At 39.5% G+C, this 19,179-nt stretch overlaps 1 protein-coding gene across 1 annotated transcript in view; it reads left to right on the top strand.

Moving 5' to 3' along the window:
- LOC307245695 (integrin alpha-M-like) overlaps positions 1-17,696 on the top strand; it is a 33,566-nt gene extending 15,870 nt beyond the window's left edge. The window contains exons 9-31 of the mRNA XM_080021342.1: positions 244-394; positions 485-635; positions 1,046-1,119; positions 1,616-1,739; positions 1,871-2,001; positions 2,171-2,323; positions 2,451-2,663; positions 3,006-3,139; positions 3,313-3,455; positions 3,574-3,725; positions 4,147-4,272; positions 5,283-5,356; positions 5,534-5,675; positions 6,007-6,105; positions 6,664-6,743; positions 6,997-7,083; positions 7,473-7,542; positions 7,624-7,722; positions 8,492-8,572; positions 9,852-9,962; positions 10,088-10,201; positions 11,025-11,135; positions 17,363-17,696. Coding sequence (XP_079877468.1) covers positions 244-394; positions 485-635; positions 1,046-1,119; positions 1,616-1,739; positions 1,871-2,001; positions 2,171-2,323; positions 2,451-2,663; positions 3,006-3,139; positions 3,313-3,455; positions 3,574-3,725; positions 4,147-4,272; positions 5,283-5,356; positions 5,534-5,675; positions 6,007-6,105; positions 6,664-6,743; positions 6,997-7,083; positions 7,473-7,542; positions 7,624-7,722; positions 8,492-8,572; positions 9,852-9,962; positions 10,088-10,201; positions 11,025-11,135; positions 17,363-17,461 — 2,719 coding nt within the window. The 3' untranslated portion in view covers positions 17,462-17,696. The remainder of the gene's footprint in view (positions 1-243; positions 395-484; positions 636-1,045; positions 1,120-1,615; positions 1,740-1,870; positions 2,002-2,170; positions 2,324-2,450; positions 2,664-3,005; positions 3,140-3,312; positions 3,456-3,573; positions 3,726-4,146; positions 4,273-5,282; positions 5,357-5,533; positions 5,676-6,006; positions 6,106-6,663; positions 6,744-6,996; positions 7,084-7,472; positions 7,543-7,623; positions 7,723-8,491; positions 8,573-9,851; positions 9,963-10,087; positions 10,202-11,024; positions 11,136-17,362) is intronic.
- The last annotated feature ends 1,483 nt before the right edge of the window (positions 17,697-19,179 follow it).

Raw genomic sequence — 19,179 nt, 5'->3', positions numbered from 1 at the left:
GCTGTGGCAACGGTCATTATTGACATACAGTGTCAATATTCAGAAATAACCGGCGGTTGTTTGCTGCTATCAACCAATCAGAACCCAGTTTCCACAGAGCAGAGGGAGAACTTAACTGAACTGATATGGGCTAAATGGGAAACTCGTGTCAGATGTTTTGAAAATAATAATTTTCCCCAAACTGTTTCTATTGATGCTTCAGGACCCGCAATATGTTTTAAAAGTGTTTCTTTCACTCTGCAGTCGAAACGTCTTCTCTGCGTCGGGAGGATCCAGAGCGGACGTGAAAAAGGTTCTGATCATCATCACGGACGGAGAGTCCTCCGACAAGGGTTTGCTGACACACGCGGCGACGCTCGCTGAGGCACAGGGCGTGGTCCGCTTCGCCATCGGGGTGAGAAGTCGCGGTTCTGCCTCACGTCTCCGAGCTCGTACAGGTAACAACTCTTACCTGAGGTCATTCTGCCTCTGGATCCTCCTCCAGGTGGGGAACGCCTTCCAAGACCCGTTGGCCTTTGCCGAGCTGAACACCATCGCCTCAGCCCCGTCAGAGAAACACATCTTCAGGGTGGAAAACTTTGAGGCCCTGGAGATCATCAGAGGAGCTCTGGAGCAGAGCATCTTCCCTATCGAAGGTGGGAATCTAAGGATGGAGTGTATGTGAAACGTACAGAGCAGAGCGCTCCCTCTGGTGGCCGCATGAGGGATGGATGCATTAACTACAAGGACAATCTGGTTCATCCAGTCAGACGGGTATAGAAACCAGTCAGCAAGTATAGAACCACTCAGACGAGTATACAACCAATCAAACCGGTATATGACCAGTCAGGCGTGTATAGAACCAGTCAGACAGGTATGAAAGCAGCCAGAGGTTATAGAACCAATCAGACAGGTGTATAACCAGTCAGACTGGTATAGAAACAGTCCGACAGTATAGATCCAGTCAGACGGGTGTATAACAAGTCAGCAGACGGTGTATAACCAGTCAGACGTCTATAGAATCAGTCAGAAGGGGATAGAACCGTGGTTCTGTGTGGTTCTACAGGGTCCCAGACCAGCGGTGGCTCCCTGCAGATGGAACTGGCCCAGGAGGGCTTCAGCGGGGCGTACGTTCCACGGGTATGTGAGGTGCTTCATCCATTAGACAAACACAGCGACACTGTTGTTCTTCTTCATTGTTGGTTTGCTATTTGGCTTCATCCACTTCCTTCCCTGAGACGGTGAATTTCCCGAATTGTCGTTAAAAAAACGTCATTCTGCGGGTCGTCCGCAGGACAGAGTTGTTGCAGCGGTTCTTGATGATTTAAGAATGAATAAAGAGTTTCATTGCAGGTTGACAAGTTCAACTCCACTTGCAACTAACTCTGTCCTACATGCAAGTTGCGTTGCATGTAGGACAGAGTTAGTTGCAAGTTAGTTAGTTGCAAGTTAGTTGCATACAACACTCTGTGTTGTATGTGCAGCATGCTGACAGCACAGGTTAAAAACAAACAAAACAAAAAACATCAGGAAGTAGAAAGGCGTAAAGTTCTTCGGCTAGACCTGGACCTTACATTTGTGGGCGTGGTCTTATGGGTTTGGTACCTTAGCACATCCAGCTCCTGTATCTTCTCAGGGGGGGGTTCAGATGTCCAACGTGGGGGCTTCAGAATGGAGGGGGGGCTTCCAGAAGTACTCCCCCAGCGGCAAAAAGATCCCCTCCTTGCAGCCCAAGGACATGGATCGTAACAGCTACATGGGTGAGGGAACACCCCAAACCTTCCATGACATTACCTTTTCATATGCTACACTCAATTACATTAAGAAATATATTCTGAATGTTTTGCCTGAAAAGTGAATCCATGTTAATGGACCAAATGACCTTCGCTAGGTTACTCTATGGCTGTTGCCATGACGCCAGAAGGTCCATTAACCATCGTAGGAGCTCCGAGATACAAGCACAGAGGCGCCGCCATGGTGTTTTACCGATCCTACCAGAAGGTGGACCCCTTCCCATGGCAGGTCGGAAAACCTTCAAGAGATGTTTCTCCAACTGCAAGCTATATTTTAATAACTTAAAAAAATCTTTTAATGTCCTTGTTCAGGCAAAGGATTGGACTCCTTTCTGACTTGCTCTTTCCTGAATAGGCGGCTCACGGTTGCTTCGTACCAAGCATCCTTTCTCCATCAGTTTCAGATCGGTGCCTACTTTGGGGCAGAAATTTGCACCATGGCCCTGACACCGGGCGCTGAGGACTTCACTGACCTGGTCCTCATCTCCGCCCCACTGCACATGGAGCGGGACCGAGAGGGGCGGGTCTATGTCTGCTCCGTCATCGCCACGGTAACGCTTTGTTTGATCTCAAGAGATCAATAAATTATATCCTGAATTTGGGACCCTTTGTATCATCATAATATTGTCCACAACATGTCCCAACATACATGTTATTGCTCTTTCCCCTGGCCGCCAGAGGGTGGAGTGCCAGTTCGATGCTGCTGTGCTGCTGAGGGGAGATGCAGTACCGAGCGGGAGGTTTGGATCCTCCCTGGCTGCGCTGCCCGACCTGAATCAGGACGGAGTCAACGACCTGGCGGTCGGAGCGCCGCTGGAGAACGACGGCCAGGGAAGTGTTTACATCTTCCATGGAGATGGACGGGCATCCATTAACCCCACATACTCTCAGGTAAGAGTACGCTCCTTCAACTGCAATGTTGCCAGCCTGTAGAGTGTCTGTAGAGCGTCTGGAGAGCTTCTGTTGAGCGTCTGTGGAGCACCTGTAGATTGTCTGTAGAGAATCTGGAGAGTGCCTGTAGACTACCTGTAGAGCGCCTGTGGAGAGCCAGTCGAGCATCTGTAGAGCGTCTGTAGAGCATCTGTAGAGCGTCTGCAGAATGCCTGTAGAGCACCTGTAGAGTGTCTGTCGAGTGTCCGTACCCGATCAGAACATTAAACTGGCAAAGCAGAACATGAGTTGGACTCCACTGAAGTTAGCAGAAGCATTCTCTTTCCTTCCGTCTTTTTCTAGAGAATTCCAGGATCTGACATCCAGCCTGGACTGCGCTTCTTTGGCCAGTCCATCAGCCAGTCTTCCTTCGACCTCAGTGGAGACGGTCTTCCTGATTTAGCTGTGGGTTCAAAGGGCGTTGTGCTCTTACTCAGGTATTTCCAGGCAGGACGCAGTGATTCTGTATTTTCTGGATCAAAATATTGGCCAGTGAATGAAGAATGAATAGTAGAAACTCTGAGTTCAAATCAGGTTTGAAAGGTAAGAAACTGAATGAATATGAAATATTGTTGTTCTCCATATTGCCTGATTGGTCAACGCTTTCCAGATCTCAGCCAATCGTGATGGTCGAGACCCAGGTTCGGTTCAACCCGGCCCTGATCCCAAACAACAACTCTGACTGCAACGTCCCTCTGAGGAACTCTGCTAGGGTCTGCTTCACCATGTCACGCCATTCTCCCGTCCAATCAGGTTCCTGGACATTCTGACCACAGGGTCACATGTCATCATTTATCAGTCTTTTGTCCAGATTGATAAAAGGAAACTGTTCATAGGAAAAAACTTAGAATCAGCTTTTAATCTCTTCCAGCTCGTGCCAGCATTGAGTACAAACTGACACTGGACGCTACCCGGCAGACCCCGAACAACCGAGCCTACTTCCTGTCGAAGCAGCAAGAGGAGAGCAGGTCTTTTGCTCTGGAACTCCAAAACCGATGCGTAGATCATGAGTTTTTCGTTGAGGTACATAGGAAACGTGTTGCTACCTAAGGAATAAATCTACAGAATAAAAAACAGTGGGTTCATTTTTCCATTAAGTCGCATAATTCTACATGATACATCATTGCTGTTACTACTGGAAGCCGCTTTTGTTAATAATGCCACAATACTGTATCTTGTACTTCCTGTAGACTAACTGCCGCCTGCATATTGGGCTCATAGTCACTAGTCAGCACAGTGCTACCTCATGTTAACTTTGTGGAGCTATGTATGTATGAGATGGGTGGATATTTGTCATTTCATTTCGGATTTCTTTCTTGACTCTCCCTCCAGGGATTAATAAAATGTTTCTCTTCAGCTCTAATGGAGCCTGTTTTGGAGGGTTAGGGTATTTTAAAAAGACCTTGCCAGACTTCGCCAGCTTTGAAATGGTTTTCTCCCACAGGCCTGTCCAAAAGACGCTCTCAATGTGCTTTCCAACGAGCTGACGTTCACCTTTGAAGGTTTGCCGTCTTCAGAGAACCTGAGACCAATCCTGGCCAAACAGGCTCAGACAACCACCTACCATCCTGTAGGTTCTTCAGAATGATGTCTGCATTGATCTGTTTCTGTGCTTCCTGTTTGATAGTAGAACATGGGTAGGGCATTAGTATCGTTGAGTTCAAATTCTATGTATCAAGTTCTCAGTGGGTTCTAGAGTCTAACCTACCTCATCAGAGTTTTTTGATCAAAAAATGTAGTAGAAGTGAATACATGTTGAGAGGTTTATCAATCCATCATCCTGTCAGGGATGGCAGTGACAGCAGGGACAAAAGCTTTCCATATCCACTCTGTCAGGTGATGTCCCCACCCAGGTCAACTGCGAGCTGCAGTCCCTCCTTCATGTCCCAGGATGGCCATAGGGTCTTTGCCCAGTGGGACAGTAGGGCTTCAATGGGAACCATCCAGTGGGCATCTGTATCCTTATCCTTACTTGGTGCCTGAGCTACCTTACTTAGTGTGAAGCCAGCAACCGTATAGAGTCCCCCTTGCAGTGGCTTGTGCCTCCCATCTTGGTCTTGTGACCATGGCCTAAGCTGCATGGCCAGAGGTGAATGCGGATCACCTCCCCTCAGCTAAGAGCCTTGTTTGAATACTCAGCTCTTGCTTCACTACAATGGATCTATGAAATCCTCTGGAGATCCTGCCTCAGCACTCCGCCTAGCGAGTGTCTCCACGGCCGGCTGAGGCCTCTGGTGTTTGCAAACTCCACACCACATTTGCTTCCAGTGTCGTCGCAGTGTCAAGGTCAGACTGCATCTAGATGGCTCTGAACTGCCTGATCCAGGCAGAAGATCTGCTCCTTAGAACCAGTTTTCCTTGGAACCTAGAACTATAACCTAGATCTAGTCACCTTTACAGGAAGCAGTAGTATTTTGGCTCACCGGGTATGTCCAGGGACATGTTCTTGTCAACGCTCGTCCTTTTGGATGAGCAGAAAGTTGAGATGAGACGTTCCATTACGAATCCTCTGTCCACGGCAGAACACTACCGGTTCCGTTTTTATGCTGATTGTGATTCTGGTTTCATTCTCTCACGCAGTTGGGGTTTGAGATCGACTGTGGAACAGATAACAGATGTGTGGACAACCTCAAAGTGGATTTTAACTTCAGCGGGTGAGTCAAATTAGAATCAGAATCAGAAATACTTTAATAATCCCAGGGGAAAATTACTTTAATTAAACACTGTGGGGCCTCTGTGTCATAGCTCAGAGATCTTCTGGTGTCATGGTAAAGCCCAAATTAGTTGATGATGCAGCTTCACATCCAAATGTCTGCATTCTTCCCTGAAAGCTCCTCTGCTGTTCGAGTCGGAATCGACGATTTATTGAACATAACGGTGTTGCTGGAGAACCGAGGGGAGAACTCATACAACAGCCGTGTCATCCTCGCCTACCCCCCCGGGCTCTCCTACAGGAAGTTCACAACTCTACAGGTAAGACCTCAGCATCAGGTCCTCCAGCAGGTCCACCTCACTAACCAGGTCCTCCAGGAGGTCCACCTCACTAATTACATTTAGCAGATGCTTTTATCCAAAGCCACTTACAATTATTCAAACACCGACAGACGCAGCCATCAGGAGCAATGAGGGGTTAAGTGTCTTGCTCAAGGACACTACAGCATGCTAGCAGGAGGAGCCTGGGATCCAACCAGCAACCTTTACATTACTAGACCACCAGCTCTACCTCCTGAGCTACCATCCTCACTAACCAGGTCCTCCAGGAGGTCCACCTCACTAACCCTGTCGTTGTGGTGTTGTGGTGCAGGGCCAGGTGGAGTGCTCCTCCCTGGACAGTGAGAATGGTCTGATGCTCGGGAGGAGCGAGTGCTACATCGACAAACCCATTTTCAAGAGCAACACCAAGGTGAGCGACCTTGTAACACTATACATTTTTATACACACACATATATATACAGTATATATACAGTATATAGTTATATACACATATATATATACACACACTTATATATACAGAATATATACAGTATATACTTATATACACACACACATATATATATATACAGTATATATACAGTATATACTTATATACACACACACACATATATATATATATATACACACACACGTATGTGTATATATATATATATATATATACACACACATACACACACACACAGATACTGTACATATACAGTATATATGTGTGTGGTGTTATGTGGTATGTGGTACCTGGTTATATATATATATATATATATATATATATACATACACACACACACACACAGAAACACACACATAGATACATATACAGTATATATATATGTGTGGTGTTATGTGGTGGTATGTGGTACCTGGTTATATATATATATATATATATATATATATATATATATATATATATACTGTATATACAGTATGCACACATATATCTATACATATACTGTATGTCTCTGGCTTCCAGGCTGTTTTCATCATCTCCTATGGACCAGACACTACCAATCAACTCAACAGTAAAATACTTATTACAGCGACCACCACCAGGTAAGGTGTGTGTGTGTGTGTGTGTGTACGACTGTGTGCAAACGCAGTGGCTATCATCAAGGCTCGTTCCAGAGGTTCCAGGGGGTCTCGAGCCAAATGATCATTAGTTAATAGTTAATAGTGGATTTGGACTCATTGACACTGATCAGATCTAATCAATAAGCACGTGATCAGATCAGAGGCTGATCACGTGCTTGGGCGTGAGGCTGCAGGATGTGGAGAAGCTTCTCAATCCACTTCCTGTCTCTTCCAGTGGAAACATGCAGCACTCGCCGCAGAGCGAACTTGTCCGAACCAATGAGATCGACATCAAGTACAACGTGTTCCTGTCCATCGCCAGGTCTGTCAGCGCTGCCTCCTGATTGGTCCGCATAGGCAGCCGACGCCCACTTATATCTGAGCCGTTGTCACGACAACCACTTCTACATGTTCATGCTAAAGCTACATAGAAACTACAGTGTAATACTCATGTCCAGATGAACATTAATAACAGGAAATACTTTTATTAAATTATAGTTATTACAATAAATACTTTATTCATACGTATGAGAATAGTCCCCTTGTTGTGACCAGATATACAACTAGACATACTAGTTCTAAACAAGTCAGACTAGTTATCAACTAGTCACACTAGTTATAAACTAGTCAGACTAGTTATCAACTAGTCATACTAGTTATAAACTAGGCAGACTATTTGTCTCTTACTAATTTGACTTGGTTCCTCCTCAGTTCTCTGAGTTACACCAACTTCTCATCTGGAAGGAGTGATGTAGTGAAGGCAGTTCAACACACGCTGACGGTAAAACCTCCGCCCACCTGCTGTGTTGAGGGGTTTACAACACCCACACTCACCCTCCACCTCCCTCCCTCCCCCTCCCAGGTGTTAAACTTCGTCAGGGCTTTTAATGTGACGGTTCTGATCAAGCTTCCTGTTCGTCTCGGAGACACGGAGATGTGGGCGGAGTCCAGCAGCTTCCAGGTGGAAAGCCCCACCCTTCTGTCTCCATGACTTAGTACTCACAACTGACTGGACGTCCACAAGTACACTGGGAGTGAAAGTAGAGTGAAAGTAAAGTGAAAGTAAAGCGAAAACAAAGTGAAGTGAAAGTAAAGTAAAACAAAGTAAAGTACAGTAAAGTAAAGTGAAGTAAAGGTAAAAGCTAAAGTAAAAGCAAAAGTAAAAGAAAAAGTACAATTGCAAGTAAACGTAAAGTTAATGTAAAGTAAAAGTATTCTAAAATGATAGTACAATTATAGTGAGTGAAAGTAAAGTGAAAGTAAAGCGAAAGCAAAGTGAAGTGAAAGTAAAGTAAAGTGAAATAAAGTAAATTAACGTAAAATAAAGCAAAAAAAAGTCAGATAAAGTAAAGTAAAATAAAATACAATAAAGTAGAGTAAAGTAAAGTACTGTTTAGTAAAGTAACATGGAAGTAAAGTAAAGTGGAGTGAAAGTAAAGTAAAGTAAAAGTAAAGCAAAAATAAAGTTAAGTGGAAGCAAAGTGAAAGTAAAGTAAAGTAAAGTGAAGTGGAAGTAAAGTGAAGTGAAGTGAAGTACAGTAAAGTGAAAATATAGCAAATCAAAGCAAAGTGAAGTGAAGTGAAAGTACAGTATCGTACCGTAAATGAATGTGTTGGAAAGTAACATATTGTAAGGTAAAGGCTTATAAAGTAAAGCATTACAATGTAAAGTAAAGTGACGTAAAGTACAGTAAAGTGAAAATAAAGTCAAGTCTCTGGGCTCGGTGCAGATCCCTGGTTGCCGTAGAGACCGGGAGGAGGAGCCGAGCATCACAGACTTTGTAAAGGAAATAAAGAAGAATCTGACGGTGGTAAATATGAAACACTGACATATTGTTATAATTATTAGTATTATTCTTATATTATTAAATTGTATTATTATTATTATTATTATTAGTAGTAGTAGTAGTAGTAGTAGTATTATGTTATTATTCTTATATTATTAAATTGTATTATTGTTATTATTGTTATTAGTAGTAGTAGTAGTATTCGTAGTAGTAGTAGTCGTAGTAGTAGTAGTATGTTATTATTCTTATATTATTCAATTGTATTATTATTATTGGTCGTAGTAGTAGTAGAGGTAGTAGTAGTAGTAGTATTATGTTATTATTCTTATATTATTAAATTGTATTATTGTTATTATTATTAGTAGTAGTAGTAGTATTATGTTGTTATTCTTATATTATTCAATAGTTTTATTATTATTATTATTAGTAGTAGTAGTAGTAGTAGTAGTATTATGTTGTTATTCTTATATTATTAAATAGTTTTATTATTATTATTATTAGTAGTAGTAGTAGTAGTAGTAGTAGTATGTTATTATTCTTATATTGTTATATAATCTTGCCGTTTTTCAGACCAAAAGTATGTGGAACACGACAACCACAGTACCCACAGACATGGTTGAGGTGTCGTTAGAACCGAGACGTTTCTGACGTCTTGTCGTTCCAGTTTGATCAATATCCATGTACATTTGAAGCAGAAATGAGTCAAAAACACATCGTTTTACCGGAAGTAGAAGAAGGTTGAGACGAGTTTATTTGTTTTCGGGAGCAGGGCGCTTTGTGACATTATGAAGTTGATGATGTCACAAAAAGTCCGGTTTCCGTCTCTGCTTCTTGACATTTGGAGGGCCGTGCTGTGTGGAACGGTTGCTCCACAAGACGAGCAACCAGCAACGACCGGGGGAGCCCATGTGCCATTGAATGTAAACTCAGGAAATCATGCTGCGTTCCAGGGAACCCGGGTTTACCTACCACGACTCAACTGTACCCTGTGTATTGCTGCCTGCAGCTATATGTATTATTATTTATTATTATTCATATTATTATTGAAATTGGGTTGATTCAGTGTAATATTTTTTCTTTCACTGGATCATGACTGTGATGCAGAATTCAAATTGGTCGTCAAAATAAATTTCTCAGGGAATAAAATCTGAAAATAGAGCTTGATTACCATGACTGTAATTTAGTTCTGATAACATGACATTTAGGATTCTAAAGCAGATATAATGATGCACATGGATATAAATACTTTAATAATATATATAATATTGATCATCATAATATTAATAATATTGTCACTGTGGAGGACTGCTCTGTGGCCCGCTGCGCTGTCTTCGCCTGCAGCTCTCTGATTGGACGGGAGCAGAAGCAGGTTTTCAGCGTCGCCGCCAACCTCACGTCGTCATGGATACCGCAGGTTGGATTCTGTTTTGATAATTTTCCGTGGTGACCCCCTGGAGCTCCTGGAAGAACCGCCGGGGGTACCCAGACCTCACGTTGAGAACCCCTGATATGTTATTGAAAGTGTGGTGTTGTTTACAGCTCGGCCTGCAGGCGGCCAGGTTGCGTCTGGTCAGCTCAGCCACGGTGGAGTACGACAGGGGGCGCTACGTCTTCTACTCAGTGGACGGAAACCACAACCCTCCTACACACAGGGTAACTACCCCCAAGTACACCCCGCACACAGGGTAACTTCCCCCAACTACCCCCACACACAGGGTAACTACCCCCAACTACCCCACACACAGGGTAACTACCCAAAACTACCTCCACGCACAGGGTAACTACCCCAAACTACACGCCACGCACAGAATAACTACCCCAAACTACCCCCACACACAGGGTAACTACCCTCAACTACCCCACACTCCCAACTACACACCATGCACAGGGTAACTACCCCAATGACCCCACACATAGGGAAACTACCCCCAACTACACACCACACACAGGGTAACTACTCCCAACTACCCCACACACAGGGAAACTACTCCCAACTACACATCACGCACAGGGTAACTACCCAACTACCCCACACATACGGAAACTACCCCCAACTACACACCACGCGCAGGATAACTACCCCAACTACCCCACACACAGGGTAACTACCCAAAACTACCACCACACACAGGGTAACTACCCCCAATTACAAGCTCACACAGAGTAACTACCCCACACACAGAGTAACTAACCCCAACTACCCCCCAAACACAGGGAAACTACCCCCAACTACCCCCCACACAGGGTAACTACCCCAACTACCCCACACTCAAAGGGTAACTACCCCAACTACCCCATGCACACAGGGTAACTACCCCCACGCACAGGGTAACTACCCCAACTACCCCGCACTCACAGGTTAACTACCCCAACTACCCCACGCACACAGGGAAACTACCCCCAAGCACAGGGTAACTACCCCCCTGGAGGTGTGTGCTGCCCCTTGGTGGCCTGACTGACCTGCTCTGTGCTGTAGATGGAGGCGGAGGTGGAGCTCTATGCTGAAACCGACCTCACCAAGGAGATCGTAGGAGGTTCAGTGGGAGGACTGGTCCTGCTGGGGCTCCTCACTGCTGCTCTATACAAGGTAGAGTACAGGCTCATCATATATACAGTATACACTACAAAGTATAATAAGCTCTATACAAGGTAGAGTACAGGCTCATCATATATACAGTATACACTACAAAGTATAATAAGCTCTATACAAGGTAGAGTACAGGCTCATCATATATACAGTATACACTACAAAGTATAATAAGCTCTATACAATGTAGAGTACAGGCTCATCATATATACAGTATACACTACAAAGTATAATAAGCTCTATACAAGGTAGAGTACAGGCTCATCATCTATACAGTATACACTACAAAGTATAATAAGCTCTATACAAGGTAGAGTACAGGCTCATCATCTATACAGTATACACTACAAAGTATAATAAGCTCTATACAAGGTAGAGTACAGGCTCATCATCTATACAGTATACACTACAAAGTATAATAAGCTCTATACAAGGTAGAGTACAGGCTCATCATATATACAGTATACACTACAAAGTATAATAGGTTCTATACAAGGTAGAGTACAGGCTCATCATATATACAGTATACACTACAAAGTATAATAAGCTCTATACAAGGTAGAGTACAGGCTCATCATATATACAGTATACACTACAAAGTATAATAAGCTCTATACAAGGTAGAGTACAGGCTCATCATATATACAGTATACACTACAAAGTATAATAGGTTCTATACAAGGTAGAGTACAGGCTCATCATATATACAGTATACACTACAAAGTATAATAAGCTCTATACAAGGTAGAGTACAGGCTCATCATATATACAGTATACACTACAAAGTATAATAAGCTCTATACAAGGTAGAGTACAGGCTCATCATATATACAGTATACACTACAAAGTATAATAGGTTCTATACAAGGTAGAGTACAGGCTCATCATATATACAGTATACACTACAAAGTATAATAAGCTCTATACAAGGTAGAGTACAGGCTCATCATATATACAGTATACACTACAAAGTATAATAAGCTCTATACAAGGTAGAGTACAGGCTCATCATATATACAGTATACACTACAAAGTATAATAAGCTCTATACAAGGTAGAGTACAGGCTCATCATATATACAGTATACACTACAAAGTATAATAGGTTCTATACAAGGTAGAGTACAGGCTCATCATATATACAGTATACACTACAAAATATAATAAGCTCTATACAAGGTAGAGTACAGGCTCATCATATATACAGTATACACTACAAAATATAATAAGCTCTATACAAGGTAGAGTACAGGCTCATCATCTATACAGTATACACTACAAAGTATAATAAGCTCTATACAAGGTAGAGTACAGGCTCATCATATATATACAGTATACACTACAAAGTATAATAAGCTCTATACAAGGTAGAGTACAGGCTCATCATATATACAGTATACACTACAAAGTATAATAGGTTCTATACAAGGTAGAGTACAGGCTCATCATATATACAGTATACACTACAAAGTATAATAAGCTCTATACAAGGTAGAGTACAGGCTCATCATATATACAGTATACACTACAAAGTATAATAAGCTCTATACAAGGTAGAGTACAGGCTCATCATATATATACAGTATACACTACAAAGTATAATAGGTTCTATACAAGGTAGAGTACAGGCTCATCATATATACAGTATACACTACAAAGTATAATAAGCTCTTTACAAGGTAGAGTACAGGCTCATCATATATACAGTATACACTACAAAGTATAATAAGCTCTATACAAGGTAGAGTACAGGCTCATCATCTATACAGTATACACTACAAAGTATAATAAGCTCTATACAAGGTAGAGTACAGGCTCATCATATATATACAGTATACACTACAAAGTATAATAGGTTCTATACAAGGTAGAGTACAGGCTCATCATATATACAGTATACACTACAAAGTATAATAAGCTCTATACAAGGTAGAGTACAGGCTCATCATATATACAGTATACACTACAAAGTATAATAAGCTCTATACAAGGTAGAGTACAGGCTCATCATCTATACAGTATACACTACAAAGTATAATAAGCTCTATACAAGGTAGAGTACAGGCTCATCATCTATACAGTATACACTACAAAGTATAATAAGCTCTATACAAGGTAGAGTACAGGCTCATCATATATACAGTATACACTACAAAGTATAATAAGCTCTATACAAGGTAGAGTACAGGCTCATCATATATATACAGTATACACTACAAAGTATAATAGGTTCTATACAAGGTAGAGTACAGGCTCATCATATATACAGTATACACTACAAAGTATAATAAGCTCTATACAAGGTAGAGTACAGGCTCATCATCTATACAGTATACACTACAAAGTATAATAAGCTCTATACAAGGTAGAGTACAGGCTCATCATATATATACAGTATACACTACAAAGTATAATAGGTTCTATACAAGGTAGAGTACAGGCTCATCATATATACAGTATACACTACAAAGTATAATAGGTTCTATACAAGGTAGAGTACAGGCTCATCATATATACAGTATACACTACAAAGTATAATAAGCTCTATACAAGGTAGAGTACAGGCTCATCATATATACAGTATACACTACAAAGTATAATAAGCTCTATACAAGGTAGAGTACAGGCTCATCATATATACAGTATACACTACAAAGTATAATAGGTTCTATACAAGGTAGAGTACAGGCTCATCATATATACAGTATACACTACAAAGTATAATAAGCTCTATACAAGGTAGAGTACAGGCTCATCATATATACAGTATACACTACAAAGTATAATAAGCTCTATACAAGGTAGAGTACAGGCTCATCATATATACAGTATACACTACAAAGTATAATAGGTTCTATACAAGGTAGAGTACAGGCTCATCATATATACAGTATACACTACAAAGTATAATAAGCTCTATACAAGGTAGAGTACAGGCTCATCATATATACAGTATACACTACAAAGTATAATAAGCTCTATACAAGGTAGAGTACAGGCTCATCATATATACAGTATACACTACAAAGTATAATAAGCTCTATACATGGTAGAGTACAGGCTCATCATCTATATACAGTATACACTACAAAGTATAATAAGCTCTATACAAGGTAGAGTACAGGCTCATCATATATATACAGTATACACTACAAAGTATAATAAGCTCTATACAAGGTAGAGTACAGGCTCATCATATATATACAGTATACACTACAAAGTATAATAGGTTCTATACAAGGTAGAGTACAGGCTCATCATATATATAGTATACACTACAAAGTATAATAAGCTCTATACAAGGTAGAGTACAGGCTCATCATCTATACAGTATACACTACAAAGTATAATAAGCTCTATATAAGGTAGAGTACAGGCTCATCATATATATACAGTATACACTACAAAGTATAATAGGTTCTATACAAGGTAGAGTACAGGCTCATATATATATATACAGTATACACTACAAAGTATAATAGGTTCTATACAAGGTAGAGTACAGGCTCATCATATATATACAGTATACACTACAAAGTATAATAGGTTCTATACAAGTAGAGTACAGGCTCATCATATATACAGTATACACTACAAAGTATAATAGGTTCTATACAAGGTAGAGTACAGGCTCATATATATATACAGTATACACTTCAAAGTATAATCGGTTCTATACAAGGTAGAGTACAGGCTCATCATATATACAGTATACACTACAAATTATAATAAGCTCTATACAAGGTAGAGTACAGGCTCATCATATATATACAGTATACACTACAAAGTATAATAAGCTCTATATAAGGTAGAGTACAGGCTCATCATATATATACAGTATACACTACAAAGTATAATAGGTTCTATACAAGGTAGAGTACAGGCTCATATATATATATACAGTATACACTACAAAGTATAATAGGTTCTATACAAGGTAGAGTACAGGCTCATCATATATATACAGTATACACTACAAAGTATAATAGGTTCTATACAAGTAGAGTACAGGCTCATCATATATACAGTATACACTACAAAGTATAATAGGTTCTATACAAGGTAGAGTACAGGCTCATATATATATACAGTATACACTTCAAAGTATAATAGGTTCTATACAAGGTAGAGTACAGGCTCATCATATATACAGTATACACTACAAAGTATAATAAGCTCTATACAAGGTAGAGTACAGGCTCATCATATATATACAGTATACACTACAAAGTATAATAGGCTCTATACAAAGTATAGGATAATAATACATATTGATCATACATACATAGTACTGAGTCCTCTTATAACTAGTGTCTATTTTGTATGACTAGTTTTATAACGAGCACGACTAGCCATATAACTAGCATATCTAGTTTGATAAGTACTATGATTGATATTAACGAGTAATATTATATTGTCCATTTTTATAACTAGTACCACAGGCTTTATAACTAGTATGTATAGTTTATAACTAGTATGTCTAGATTATAACGAGTATGTCTCGTTTTATAACTAGTATGTCTGGTTTTATAACTAGTATGTCTAGTTTTATAACTAGCGTGTCAAGTTTTATAACTAGTATATCTAGTTTTATAACTAGTATGTCTAGATTATAACTAGTATGTCAAGTTTTATAGCTAGTATGTCTAGCTTTATAACTAGTATGTCTGGTTTTATAACTAGTATGTCTAGTTTTATAACTAGTATGTCAAGTTTTATAACTAGTATATCTAGTTTTATAACTAGTATGTCTAGATTATAACTAGTATGTCAAGTTTTATCACTAGTATGTCTAGTTTTACAACTAGTATGTCTAGATTATAACAGGTATGTCTTGTTTTATAACTAGTATGTCTAGATTATAACTAGTATGTCAAGTTTGATAACTAGCATGTCTAGTTGTATAACTAGTATGTCTAGATTATAACTAGTATGTCTAGTTTTATAACTAGTATGTCTAGTTTTATAACTAGTATGTCTAGATTATAATGAGTACGTCTCGTTTTATAACTAGTATGTCTAGTTTTATAACTAGTATGTCTAGATTTTAACTAGTATGTCAAGTTTTATAACTAGTATGTCTAGTTTTACAACTAGTATGTCTAGATTATAACAGGTATGTCTCGTTTTATAACTAGTATGTCTAGATTATAACTAGTATGTCAAGTTTTATAACTAGTATGTCTAGTTTTATAACTAGTATGTCTAGATTATAACAGGTATGTCTTGTTTTATAACTAGTATGTTTAGATTATAACTAGTATGTTCAGTTTAATAAGTACTATGATTAGTTTTATAACTAGTTTATAACGAGTATGTCTAGTTTTATAACTAGTATGTCTAGATTATAATGAGTATGTCCCGTTTTATAACTAGTATGAACAGTTTTACAACTAGCGTGTTTTGTGTAATTACTACCAGACGACTTTAATAACTTCTATGACTAGTATGTCTAATTGAATAACTACTATGACTAGTTTAATAACGAGGTTTGTCTACTTTATTTACTAGCATGACTCGTTTTTATAACTGCTATGTCTAGTTTTATAACTAGTATGACTAGTTTTATAACTAGTATGACTTCTTTTATAACTTGCATGTCTAACTGAATAACTAGTGTGACTAGTTTTATAACCAGCATGTCTAGTTGAATAATTAGTATGACTAGTTTAATAACTAGTATGACTAGTTTAATAACTAGTATGTCTAATTGTCTAGTTGAATAGCTACTAAGACTTGTTTTATAACTAGAACGTGTATTTGTATAACTTGTGTTTCTCATTTTATACCTACTATGTCTAGTTTTATAACTAGTATGATTTTTTTTACAACTTGTATTTACAATTCTATAACTAGTTGTATAACTAGTATGTCTAATTTAATAACTAGTATGGCTATTTTAATAACTTGTCTAGTTTTATAACTAGTATATCTTGTTATATAACTATCATGACTATTTTATAACTAGTATGTCTAGTTGTAGAACCGTTATGAACAGTTTTACAACTAGTATGTATTATTTACAGTAAATGAGCTAGAACAATTCTCCTACACATGAATAAATTATTTACAGACATATCTTTGATCGAATATAATAATAATAATAATAATAATAATAATAATAATAATAATAATAATAATAATAATAACAATAATATTAATAGTAATAATAATAGTAATGATAACAACTACTAACTATTTTGTTTCCTCTGCTACTTCCTGTTGCAGGCGGGGTTCTTCAACAGTCGCTACAAGCAGATGATGCAGGAGCAGGAAGCGTCTCCTGATGAAGCTGCCGACCCTGAAGACGCTCCATTGGACCAATGAGCACCAGGTTCGATGGCATCACAGAGACTCCGCCTGTCGTCAGCCAATCAGGACGGAGCAACGTCATCGCGCCTAATCCTTCTAGAGCTGCAACTTCAAAAGGTTCTTAAAGGAACTGTTTCATGTTTGGCTGCGTGAACATTTCAAACTATATTTCCAGCTCCTGTTTAAAGGTGACTTCATTGCAGGGATGTGTGATTATTACTCTGCCACGCCCACTGAAATAAAAGCGCTTTTTCACTCCTTCACTCCTTCCTGTCTGAGTGAGTTGAAATCCTCCTCCTCGCCAAAAACAATCTTTTTTATATCATCTTTATTTGAGTCGCTACGGTGACATCAACTGCTGGCCTCGTTGGGACCCATCTGCTTTGTTTATCAGTAGTTGCCATGGCGATGCTAATATATGGCATTTATCCCCAAAAAGACACAGAATGTAAAACATAAGTACTATGTCATAACACTGACACTGTAGTGCAGGGCTCAGGAACCTACGACTCGCAGACAATCACGGCTCTTTCCATGACGGTATATTTCTCGCAGACAATTCGGAGCTAAAATTTTTCATCACAATTAACAAGTAATAAATAATTATTCTGTGTCATTTTGAAGTAAAACAGGTCAAATAAATTACAATTTTGAGAATAAAATTCAAAATATAAATGTGGCGGACAAAGGGGCGTAGTCAAGCACCGGCTGCGGACCACAGAAAGACTCCGGGGCCTTTTCCTCGGGGCCCTGCCCCTCCCGGGTCCCTGCCCACGCTCCACCTGTGGGAGTCTCTGCCACAGGTGGAGCTTTAGGGAGGGAGGCGGAGTCTTCCTGGCCGTGGGGCGCCCACATGGCCACTGATGGAGCCTCAAGGCAGCATGAAGCTCCACCTCACTACGTACAAAGCAGACGACAAGGCCACCAGCAAAACCAGGCAGCACCACAAGTCACATCCATGCTAAAAAGTATTTCATATATTACTGGTTAGCTGCAGTATTACAACAATATTAATAAGAGGAATAAAGAGAAATGTAGTATATATAGTTCTTTTTGAAGTACTCAGAGATGTGTTATACGTTAAAAATTTATGCCTTACTTAAAAGTTTTAATTGTATTAAATATTATATGGCTCATAAGGAAATACATTTAGAAATGTTTGGCTTTTTTTCTCCCAGCCAAAAAGGTTCCCGACCCCTGCTGTGATGGGTATTTATACTTGTAAACTGAATTTCAACACTGTAATCTGTAATGTTAGAGTGTAATCCAGAAATAAATACACAAAGAAGCAAATTGATCTGAACAATATGTAAATAAATGACAAGATGAATAATCAAAATGGTTAATTAATCAAATAAGTCAATTGAGGATAATGCAAAGAATTGCAAAGGCCTTCATTCATGTATGTACATTATTTAATTGATAGATGACATCGTGTCCAGGCGCTGTGATGAAAAGGTACATCTGAACACTTATATATACTTATACAAATATATGCTGTTTATACATAGAAATGATTTAAAACTTCGGTGTTGATATGGTCGCCATATCGGGGCGGTCAAGATGCGGCGTTAAACAAACGGGATCCACTGCTCCAATATGGCCGACGCGCAGAGGCAGCAACATCAGAGTTGATGACTGAGCCGATGGCGTTTTAGTACATGTACAAGTCAAATGTTTAAATGGACACCTTGAAATCAAAAGTAAAACGTTTAAATGGAAAACTTAAAATC

The sequence above is a fragment of the Zeus faber genome (genome assembly GCF_960531495.2).
Source record: "Zeus faber genome assembly, chromosome: 20".
NCBI classification, from domain to species: domain Eukaryota; kingdom Metazoa; phylum Chordata; class Actinopteri; order Zeiformes; family Zeidae; genus Zeus; species Zeus faber.
The sequence above is the reverse complement of the archived record's forward strand: the minus strand, read 5'-3'. Positions and strand labels throughout refer to the sequence as shown.